The 12,467-nt window shown below is 33.8% G+C and overlaps 1 protein-coding gene across 1 annotated transcript; it reads right to left on the reverse strand.

Moving 5' to 3' along the window:
* Nucleotides 1–5,424: 5,424 nt before the first annotated feature.
* LOC134698036 (uncharacterized) lies at nucleotides 5,425–6,654 on the reverse strand. Its single transcript, XM_063560325.1, has one exon. It carries the CDS (start codon nucleotides 6,652–6,654, stop codon nucleotides 5,425–5,427), a length of 1,230 nt encoding a protein of 409 aa, XP_063416395.1.
* Nucleotides 6,655–12,467: the final 5,813 nt, after the last annotated feature.

Genomic DNA, 12,467 nt, shown 5'->3' on the forward strand with positions numbered 1-12,467 from the left:
AGTCCATACATGTTTCTTTATAAATAGGCATGTGTTTCCTTTTATGATAAATTGATGCATGAGATTCTGAAACGCCGAATTGATTAATTGAGATTAACTATTATCATCTTTTTTTAGGAGCGAAAACACAAGCACATTACAGTATTTACATTTTTAACAGAAATGAGAAGCACTGGACAATATTAAAAAAATTTATTGATCTTGTTTTATTTGATGACTTGTGGATTTGTGCTTTTCAATTCTTATTTTTCTGTGAAAAGATTTGTGCATTTTGGATTGATGTTTGATTTTTCGTTGATTTTCATCTCGTCGTTATCTTGAATATGTAGTTAAAACAGTTGATATATTAAACAATTATATATAATATCTGTTAAAGATTTTTTAAGTAAAGGGTTCTTTAAAGAAAAGTAGACATTTTTTATATCGTGCTTATAACAATTTTCAAACTTTTTTTTATAAATTTATAGGCAAACGAAACTTTGCATGTACCAAACAAGGCGGATATTGTTCAGACTCGAATACATGTCCTTCCTCAGGAGGCGAGGTGGAAAAACTATCTGTTAGGTGCAAGTGTGGGAAGGCATGTTGCAAATGTACAGGTAGGTAACGAATTTATTTCAGTCATTGTCATAGTCGTAACTTTAACCGATTGACTACTGATACAAATGTCAGACAAAAAAGCTGTGTATATACGCGCAAAGACTATTCATATTGAAGATATTCTATATCGTCCAAATTTTCAAAAGATGATTGCGAAACAGTCCATAAAAACTGCTGAAATAAACGCTTGACTATATCAATCAACCGGAAAATAACTGTCATATTCCTCACTTTAAAATATACTATTCTGATGATTTCATTCTATATTAACAAAGCCGCTCGTCACCAATTATGATTTATTTTAAAGGATTTTATCATAATTAAAAATACCAATTAAACAGTGTTCCATACAGATAGGGACTTGATATTCTATGTGTGACAACTGCAGAAAACCATGGTGTATGGGTATTTGTATCATGAATAGAAGTAGTATCAAAATATTGTTAAATCAATTAAAAAAAACCCCGTCATATATATACAAACTTCATTGAAACATGAGTATTTCGTTTTTCCTATGCATTAGGGAAATGAGAATCAGGAACTTGTTATCCCAATTAAACAATTGAGTACATCGTAGTTTATGATTTAGCTTTTGTTTTCAATCTTTTAATTTGAGTATAACTTTAGATGACTGATTTTTTGGCTAAATCTGCGTATCGTCTTCATTTTCTTTTCTGCAATTTTGATATCTATGTTTCTCCGAAATATGAATTAAGATAAAGTATGTTTTGTTTCATCTCTAATCATTCTCTGCTATGAGAAAGTTTTTCATCGCCTTATATTTTATTCCTAGACACATGCCCTGATGGCTCTACATGTATGAGTGAAGGGGAAACCTGTGATGGTACCAAAGATACAAACGGTTGTTGTGGTAACATGTTTTGCTGTACACCTACTCTGGTAACGACACCGTCACAATGTAAGTTATATGGCTATAACAAATGATGATAAAATTGTAAATAAACATGTATTATTAAGTGCAATTGATTGAAAAATAGTATTGTAGACATACATAATCAATTTGCAAATATTTTATCAAAAACGAAATTTTTTTATTTAGTTTTTCACTGAAATTTCTGCATATGTTTTGAAAAGAATAGTTTTGAATGTTTTTGTAGAAAAATAATGACTTTTTTTCGTAGAACGATAGATATAATAGTCGATGAAAGATAAGAAAACAAACAACAACAGTAAAATCATGCTGTGCTAAAAATTTAAAGTTTTTTTAATATTGTGAATATATGTACCAAGATATAATTAATTTACAGGTGTACCAGACTGTTTATTTGAATGTAGGGACTCTTGTTTTATGGCCGACCAAGAACGCGAAGCTGAGTGCTGTGGGTTGGGGTTGAAGTGTTGCCTGTAAGTTAGAGTTAATAACATGATTTTGACTATTTACACCAGTGGGTCGATGCCACTGCTGGTAGACATTTCGTCCCCGAGGGTTTCACCAGCCCAGTAGTCAACACTTCATGAATATCAATAATGTGGTAATTTTAATAAATTTCCTGTTTACAAACGTTTGAGTTTTTCGATTAACTAAGGATTTTCTTATCCCAGGCATAAATTACCTTATCCGTATTTGGTACAACTTTTTGGAATTTTGGATCCTCAATGCTCTTCAAGTGTTTGGCTTTATACATAATTTGATATGAACGTCACTAATGAGTCTTATGTAGACGAAACGCGCGTCTGGCGTACTGAATTATAATCCTGATATCTTTGATAATTAGTTACACCACTGGGTCGATGCCACTACTGGTGGATGTTTCGTCCCAGAGGGTATCACCAGCCCAGTAGTCAACACTTCGGTGTTGACATGAATATCAATAATGTGGTCATTTTTATAAATTTTCTGTTAACAAGACGTTCAACTTTTCGAAAAACTAAAATTAAAAATTAAACCTGGTACATATGATAAATATATGTCCTGGTAACACGGAATATCGATATAATCATCCGATTCTGGTGTTTCGTTACCTATGATTTTACCATCATGGGTCCAAAAAGAATGATTTTTTTCGGCGAACCCTAGAACATTTAAATGTTTCAGGAGCCCATAACGGTATCTTATTAAGTTTTCTGAAATGAAAAGTATATCTTCGTTGTTTTTTAGTTTCCTTCTGTTTAAATTAACCAATCGACGTATTGTATAAGACAGGAAACGAACTATAACAGACATTTTGCCATTCTTTTTTGTCAGCATGCACTTATTGTAGAAATAACAGTAACATTTGTACTATTATATTTACTATAAATTCACTGCAATGGTCTGACCATTAGGTTTAAATGAAAAGTAGATTCAAACAGAAAAAAAACAAAGTTACTTAAACTTTAATCAAGAACCAATCCAGCAAATGGTAAAAATCTGAAAATACAAAACAAAATACAATTTATTATGTGTTGAATTTATAATATAATGTATGGAATGTTAACTTTAGACAATAGCACAGCCCTTTTAACACGATGTAAGGCTGCAATCATAAAGGTAAAATTTCCGTTAAATCACGAATAAAGAGTTCAAATATGTGATTAACGGTTTGAAGGCATAAATTACAAAGTTATTAATGTAGCTCACGCTGTGAATAGTCACACATTGTGTCCAAGATGACGTTTGATCTTAAATGTTCTCAAGTTCTGTATTTACCTTGCACTTCAGTTCGGGATACGTGAAAGGAAAGGAACAAGTAGCGATTTTTTTAAGGGAATGAACGGTTCAAAGATGAATAATCATAAAGAATACTTGAACAGATTAAGAATATAATCCAACGAACTGTATGTATTGAGAACGAGGTAACGTAATATCAACAATTCTATTTAATTATTTCAGTAATAACTAAAGACTGTTCTGAACGTTGATGCCAACAGAAGACAATTTTATTGAAAATATCTAGTTATAATAAATTGATAAAAAAATGTATAATTTTGTTGTTGTTAGTATGACCATCCATTCTTCTCGAATAAATTTCGACCATAATTAAACACCAAAAAACGACATTGATATTTTAAACCCCCCAAAAAACAACACAATATATAAAAAAGAAGATGTGGTATGATTGCCAATGAGACAGCTATCCATAAAAGACCAAAATGACACAAACATTAACAACTATAGGTCACCGTACGGTCTTCAACAATGAGCAAATCCCATACCGCATAGTCAGCTATAAAAGGCCCCGCCTAAGTCAATGTAAAACAATTCAAACGAGAAAACTAACGGCCTTATTTATGTAAAAAAATGAACGAAAAACAAATATGTAACACATAAACAAACGACAACCACTGAATTACAGGCTCCTGACTTGGGACAGGCACATACATAAATAATGCGGCGGGGTTAAACATGTTAGCGGGATCCCAACCCTCCCCCTAAACTGGGACAGTGGTATAACAGTACATCATAAGAACGAACTATAAAAATCAGTTGAAAAAGGCTTAACTCATCAGATAGACAAAAAATACAAGTGGACGTGGCCGGGTACTTATACATCCCGACACAAATAGACACAATGAACAGATCTGAGAGTACTCGCAGTTATCTGACAGCTTGTTCAAAGCCACTAACAACTATTAAAAAAATCATGCCTCTAAGATTAAACACTCAATCCGTACACATCCATCATACAATGGATTTAGTGTAAAGACGTCATAAACAGCCAGAGAACAACATGACCTTGTGTAACGGTTTATCTAGAAGTTATCGCAAATGCCATCTATTGGTTGTTCATTTCTACGGCCTTCTCCACATTTTCTTACTTCAAAAATGCCATACATGAATTTGACTCTACCAGAAGCCAAGTTAACTTAGTACGTTAGTACAGCGATCCCTTAGCTTGTCAACAAAGAGGTTGCGACTTTATTGACTAGGGTTTTAAGCTTTCCAGCATAAAACCGATGGTTCTCTCCATGCATTCTGACTCTTTCCACTAATAAATAAAAGTTCGCCATTAAAGAGTGCTTAAAGTGGCATTAAACAACCAACAATTAATAAAAATGTTAACGCGTTTGTGAATTGAAAAAGATAGCTGAAGCCTGTCTGATGTACAAGTTATGCCTTATGTAACTTCTTGTGTATGGTAGATAGAACAAGTTATATTCTGACGTGACGTCTTGTGTATGATGGATAGTACAAGTTAAATCCTGACGTCACTTCCATTGTATGAAGGATAAAACAAGTTATATCGTGGAGTCTCATGTGTATGATGGATAGTATAAGTAATATCCTTAAGTTAATTCTTGTGTGTAGTACAAGAAGCAAACTTAACTTAGTACGTAGTCTACAGTAATCCCTAACTTAGTACGTAGTCTACAGTAATCCCTAACTTAGTACGTAGTCTACAGTGATCCCTTAGCTTGTCAACAAAGAGGTTGTGACTTATTTGACTAGGTTTTCAAGCTTTCCTGCACAAAGCTGATGGTTCTCTCTGTTAATGCACTCAGAAGGACATCAATAAGTTTTAATACTTTAATAATTATTAGCACATGTTACACAATTCACCATTGACAGGAAGAGGATAACTTCAACAGGAAACCAGTTAGTGTTCAAACATAATATTGAGTTATCTCTCTTTATATAGTCCAAATGACATTAGATTAACATTCCCTCTACTTTCTTTTGTTTTATACAATTACAAGATCTTCACAGGGTTTAGACTACCCTCAGATCTTAGGGGATTATTCTGCCCCGTTAGAAAACATAAAAGTTGCTAAATTAAAATTACAAGATCGTCACAGGGTTTAGACTACCCTCAGATCTAGGGGATTATTCTGCCCCATGTGACAAACATAAAATGATAATATGTTATGAGTTATTTTACAATTTTAAACAAAGTCCTTCAACATTTTTCCTGTTTGAATAACTTGCAAAAGTTCATAAGATGAAGCTCCAAACTTTGTCATGCAGTTTGCTAATTGTTTGTCTCCTGGACACCATTTAATATTATCTACTTCTTTTGATGCCAATGATTCAGCTATTGCTGCAATGTCAATTCTTAAACGCTTGTCATCTACAAGTTTAGTCGAATAAACAGCTTCAACTACACTTTTATTGTCAATGTAAGCTTCAATTGGTATAGTCTTATGTTTTAATCCTAAAATGTCTTCAATTATTCGACGGTGATAAAAACTAGACTCTAACCCATCTTGTAAGCTTAAGGCTTCTGCTGCAATTGTTGATCTTACTACACGTTTGATTTTGTTTGCTTGCCAACTTATCGGACAGCTATTACTGTCATTATCAACTATCCAAATTACATGAGACTCTGTACTTCCAGTTCCATTACTAATATTTCCCAGAGAGGCGTCTGTTAAAACGATAATTTTCCATTCTTTTATATCTTTATTCATTTTTGGAAATGAAACTATTGATTTAATTTCCTTAAGTCTATTACTTGCTTTGATTGCTCTTATCAAATGTGCCACTGTCCCTTCTTTCAGTTTAGTACTCATGTCTATCATTTCAAAAGCCATATCAGGTCTTGAAACTTGAACAGCCCAATTTATTTGGCCAATTAACTTCCTATACAAGGTTTGCTCACTTGTATTAAGTACATCCTGTTTCATAGCAGCTCTTGATGGTTCTATAGTTGTATTATCTATTTTCTCCATATATGCAGAATGATCCAGAATTATGCCTTTTTTGTCCTGATGAATTTGAAATCCTACATATGAAAATGTTTTCTCTTCAATTTTTCCAGCAACAAATCTTGTCCGCAGTTTTCTCATAACTTCCTCAAAATTTTCATCCCCAGAATGAAGAAAGTCATCTACATGACAACAAATTATTCCACTTAAACGTTGGTCAGTATGTTTGACAAACACTGCCGGGTCCAGATTACATTGTTTACACCCCAAACTTAGAAGCTCTTCCCTTACACTTAAATAGAATTGTCTAGCTCCATCTTTAAGTCCATACAAACAGTGCTTTAATCTCCATATTTTTCCTTTCTCAGAATTGCTTTCTTTTGGGGGCTTCAGAAAAACATCTCTATCTAATAACTTCCCTTGAAGAAAAGCTGACTTTATATCCGTTGTTTTAACGATCCAATTCATGCTAGCAGTAATTGAAAGGAATATTTTAATCATTCCTTTTCCTACTGTTGGACTGTCTCTTTGCATAGAAAATTCTTCTTCAAAACCTCGCACAACAAGTCTTGCTTTTGTTTGATTATCTTTCGTCGTAATAACTCATCTTGTAGAAAGAACATTCTGACCTATGTCATCACATTCTTCATAAGTGTCAAAATTATGGAGTTTTGAAAGTTCTGTTTGTGTAGCAATTTCCTCATCATTTAAAAAGGAACTCTTTGTCATATTTACACCAATTTCATTCTCATCACTGTCACCTGTGACCTTTTCCCACTCAACTTTATCTAAATCTACACTTTTCTTATCTTCATCAACATCATCTTGAACATTATACCAATGTTTATTTTTCCCAGTTGTTTTTCCTGCTTTACTTAGTACAGTAGCTTTAGTCCATGTGTTCGAATTAGGCAGTTTGTACTGAATTTTGTCATTTTCTTTTAGATTAGGGATAATTTTAGCCTGAATGTTCTCCATCTGAGGAATTGTTTCTTTTGATGTTGATAATAACTCAGAAAAACAATTCTTCTTTTCTTTACGGGAAACTTCATTATTTTTATTGGTATATCTAGTTTCATGAATGTTTGTTTCATTTGTATCAGGTGTTTCAATATTGTCATATTGTTCTCGAAAATTAATATCTTTAGTTTTAGTTAATCTGTTTGGTGAAACCCTCACAAATACTCCTCCATGTCGAACAAAAATTACTTTTCCATCCTGGAAAACTACTTTTCCCGGTCCTAGCCAGCGATCTTTTCCCTCTCGCTTATAAAAAACGCTGTCACCGTGATTAAATATCTGCTCTGATGCTCTTATTTTGCCACGTAGTGCTCGTCTAATGCGTTCATCAGATTCTGATTGAATGTAAGCTTTTCGAGAATCATGTAAAATATTCAAATGTTTTGCAAATTCTTCACTTGAAGTTCTTCCTTCTAAAGCGGGCAAAGTGTCTTTCAAAATGTTCGGAAGGTTAGGATTAAGTCCAAAAACAAGTTGATGACTACTGAAACCATTCCACATCTGTAAAGAATTTCTTGCCATATTTGCCCAACAAAGAAGGCTCTGATTATTCACCTGTCTATAATCTGCTTCTAGCTTCATAAGCATAGTATCAGTAATTGCATGGACTCTCTCACATAGTCCGTTTTGGAAAGGACTTTCACCAGCTGTGGTATAAACTTTAACATTTAGTATTGATGCAACCTCTCTCATTTCATCTGAGCTGAACTCACCGCCATTATCTGTTAATATAGTTCCCATAACACCAAATATTCCGATCCAATTAGTCATCATTTTCTCAATAACACCTGTTGTCTTTTTCCTATCAATAAAAACAGATACAGTGTACCGTGACCACATGTCGATCATGTGCAAAATCCACCGTCCATTCCATTGTTTTAGGTCCATTGCCACTTTTTCATTAAATTGAGATGCCATAGGTAGGGACACTACTGGTCTTGGTGGGGTTTTTGCATATCGCTTACAAATTTCACATTGTTCCTCTATAGTCAACAATTCTTGTTCATATTCCTCTTTCCATACCCCAGCATCTTTCAAAAGGGCAATTAAACGCTTCATTGGTGGGTGTGCAAATTGTCTGTGCAACTTCAGTAAGGTTGCATATCTCTTTTTCGAGTCTAACTCTTCAAGTCTCACAGCACATACATCTGCGACTGGAATTTCTTCAGTTTTATCTATTGGAATGCAGTAGTGGCCAGATGAAGTTAAATTCAATGATATATGTTGACCAAATATCTTTGCAGTATCATTTTCCAGGTCCATTTTCACACCTGCCTTTTTCATTGCTGTTCGAGACAATAAAAGTGGTATGTCCGAATCTACAACATCAGTTTTTATTGTGACATCTTTACCTGCGATAACTGCTGGCAGACTATACTCTCCAATTGATTTTAACCGTGTTCCACCTCCAAATTTAAATACCTTGTTGCCATCCTCCTTAAAAATCTTCGCTTTATCTGTTTCATTTAAAGAGTCAACATAACTTCTCATCCATAATTGTCCACAAACAGTGCTACTACATGCACTATCAAGAACAGCACAGTTTCGTGCATCTATCCCAAGACGAGTGATATCCTCACGCACATTCCCTGTAAACATGACTACTTCTTCTTCCTCTGTTATATTTACTCTCTCCTGCATATTCTCCCAGCTATGTGGACAGTTTGCCATCATATGTCGAAAAGATCCACAAGAACTACATGTCAATAATGTGCCGTCTGAACCTTTTGGATTTATACTCTTCTTTACTGTAGAGCTGCCTCCTTTTGTCCAATTTGTTTGTCCACCCCGTTGACTTTTATTAAATCCTCTATAAAAATTGCCTCTACCTCTTGAAAAGTCCCCCTTACCATTATATTGAAATGGTTTTTGTCTATTTCTAGAATACCCTGCTGCCATGAGGGCTTCTTCATTCTCAGCCAAAAAAGCAGGTTCAAGTTTAATGCTACTTATTGAGGCAGAAATTTTGTCCGAATCACACATTTCACCCTTAAATTTCTTTAGAGATCTCTTTGCTTCATCATACAATGTTGGTTTGTTTTCATAATTCATGCCTGTAAGGACTAACATTTTTTCTTCTTTTGTAATTTTTGCTCTTCTCAGTAATTTAAATGCCAATATTTCAGAGGGCAACTTCATGTTTTTCTTTTCGATTTTTCGATATTTAGCATCAAATGTTTCTACATAATCTTGAATTGATTGATTAGGACCCCTTTGAAAATCTTCAAAATCTTCGAATTTTGCAAGACTGTCAGCTAAATCATCTTTTGCAAGATGCTTGTCCATAAAAGTAATTAGTGTGGTCAAACCTGTGTCTTCCTTTAAATCATCTAAACTTATCTGATCAAACACTTTTTCTCTTATTTTTGATTCATCATCTTCAGGTAGGGATAAGGCAATTACAACACCCTGTTTTTTCTTATCTAAATCAGTTATTTCTTTCCAGGCCAAAAGTTCTTGCTTGTAAAGTTCGTATGATTTCAGTTTTGCATTGTAATTGGGGGGGTTTATTTTTGTTGACATTTTGTCCACCTTTGAATTTTCTCTCCACTTTAAACTCTTTTATTATACACTCTGATGTCTTTTCTTTTCAACCACGCTCTGCTACCATTTGTTAATGCACTCAGAAGGACATCAATAAGTTTTAATACTTTAATAATTATTAGCACATGTTACACAATTCACCATTGACAGGAAGAGGATAACTTCAACAGGAAACCAGTTAGTGTTCAAACATAATATTGAGTTATTTCTCTTTATATAGTCCAAATGACATTAGATTAACACTCTCCATGCATTCTGACTCTTTCCACTAATAAATTATAAATTTTATCATGAAGTCTCATCTGTATGATGGATAGTATAAGTTATATCCTTATGTCACTTCTTGTGTATGATGGATAGTACAAGTTTTAATTCTGACTTCACTTCCTGTGTATGATGGATAAAAAAGTTATATCCCAAAGTCAGTTCTTGTGCAAAAAAAAAAAGAGCGGCAAAAGGTACCAGAGGGACAGTCATACTCATAAATCGGAAGTAGCTCGACAACCTGGGGTGATCTCAGGTGCTTCGGAAGGGTAAGCAGATCCTGCTCCACATGTCGTGTTGCTCATGTTATTACAATCCGGATAAATAGTCTAATTCGGTAGGTCACATTCTTGAAAAGGGAAGGGGGTTGTAGTTACTACATAAGAAACATATCCGATATCATCTGTTGAACGGGTATTACATAACGGTCACCCAAATCGTGATGGCGTCCGTAAAATTTACGATGGGATGATTTTAACTACACCATTAGGAAATCTTCGTTTTATAAGTTCCTTGTGAACAGAAACCCTTTATAAAGAAAAATCATGATCATAAATACAAGCCCGGGAATATCGTATCAATTGGGATACCTATACTTCGTATGCAGGCACTGCGCATGCTGGAATGTTACTTCAAACATGTAGAAATGGAAAGTTAACAATTGAGAAGCTGAAATCATCCGTTTTGTCGAGAAGTTTTGTTTTCAAGTTACCATCTATGTCTATTTCTAGATGTAAGTCAAAATTTGAGGCAGACTAACTGTATCTGTTGTATCCGTTATCGCTAGTACGATGGGATAGATGTGTCTAACATAGTCACCAAATTTTGAATTATTTTGCGAGAGAGAACGTCAATTATAAAGCGAAAAGTAAAGTTAAGTTAACGGATATTACAATTTTCTAATAAATCTTCCTTAAAAACCTGTATGGTGTAATCCTCATAATAATGAAGAAAGAAGAGGACACACCCTCTCACCATTGGAATGCAGAATCAAGCACCTGGATAATGCCAGTTTCATTGACTTTTTTTGTGTGAATCAGAGTGTTGATCCCTTTCTAAAACAAACTTCTTGTATTTACGTTGGCCAATCTTTTTTATGAAACAAAGCAATACAAACTCTTTCAATTTGTCTTTTAGTTAGGAATGGGGAATACTTGTGTAAAGTGTAGAAAGTCAAACGTTTTAATACAATTGCAAGATGAAAGAGTCTTAGATTGAATGAAATCTAAAGATCTTTAGAATTTTTTTAACATCCACATCTTACTCACGCCACTTCAATAATAGTCAGTTTCACAATAAAAGCCGGGCTTTGATTGCTGATATTATAGAGGTCAATAATTTAGAAAGTTGTTTTGCGGAGCATACTTGGAAGACCCACCAATATACCATTGTTTGTGAGAACACTTCTGTCGTTTGTGTATCCCATACAGTGATGGAAGATCCAATTCTCTATCTTGGGTTTCCAAGTGAATTGTGAATACCGAATGCACTTATCAAGCATATAATGTAATGAGATTACACCCAAAATGATGTTGTTACGGGCTTTATCTGCGGGGACAACATTCGCCTTGGCTTAATAATATTCTCTATCACCCTACAACTATGTTTTATTCGTATATTATTTGATGTCGTTTGTTTGTATTTTTTTGTCTCGTAGGTTTTGTGTTGTATTTTTATTTTTTTAATTTCTTATTATGAGGTATTAGAATTAAATCCACGGTCTCGTGTCCTCTCCGGAAATAACACAATTCGACAGTACGGTTAAACTGTCCCTTTAATAGTTCGAAATGAAATATGATTAAAAAAGAAAAATCATAAAAATACAACACCACTTATTAACATAAAGACATTCTCCAACACTACCATTTAGAATTAAAAAAAACATGTTCATCAGTATGCGATGCAGTATGCGATGCAGTATGCATCAAGTGATTTATCGTTTCAATTGCTTTTTAGCTGACATCAATTTTTGGTCTGATATAAAATCTGATATGGACATCTGAAAGTATTTCATGTATAATGTTTTTTTATGAAAGCTTATAGAAATGAAGTACAAACTAAAACCTTGATGTGGTTTATAAGTGTTTCTCGTTTCTCGTTTTTGTTTATATAGATAAGACTGTATGTGTTACTGTTTGAATTGTTTCACACTAGTCATTTTTTTCGCCTTCTGAAGCTTGCTGTTAGGTAAAAGCTAATGCTCTGTGTTGAAAGCCTTGACCTAAAATGTTTTACTTTTCAAAAATTGTGACTTTAATTGAGAGTTAACTTATTGGCACCAATACCACATCCTCTAATATCTATTTAATCGTCTTGAACAGACATGTAAAATTTGATAGAGTAACATACCCTGTTCTTGTAAGACTGACCACCGTATTTCTAATAAAAATATAAGTTTCATTCTATGATGACACATTCAAGGAAAAAGGACGAGCATACATTATAATACCATG

The sequence above is a fragment of the Mytilus trossulus genome, chromosome 14 (genome assembly GCF_036588685.1).
Source record: "Mytilus trossulus isolate FHL-02 chromosome 14, PNRI_Mtr1.1.1.hap1, whole genome shotgun sequence".
Classification (NCBI taxonomy): domain Eukaryota; kingdom Metazoa; phylum Mollusca; class Bivalvia; order Mytilida; family Mytilidae; genus Mytilus; species Mytilus trossulus.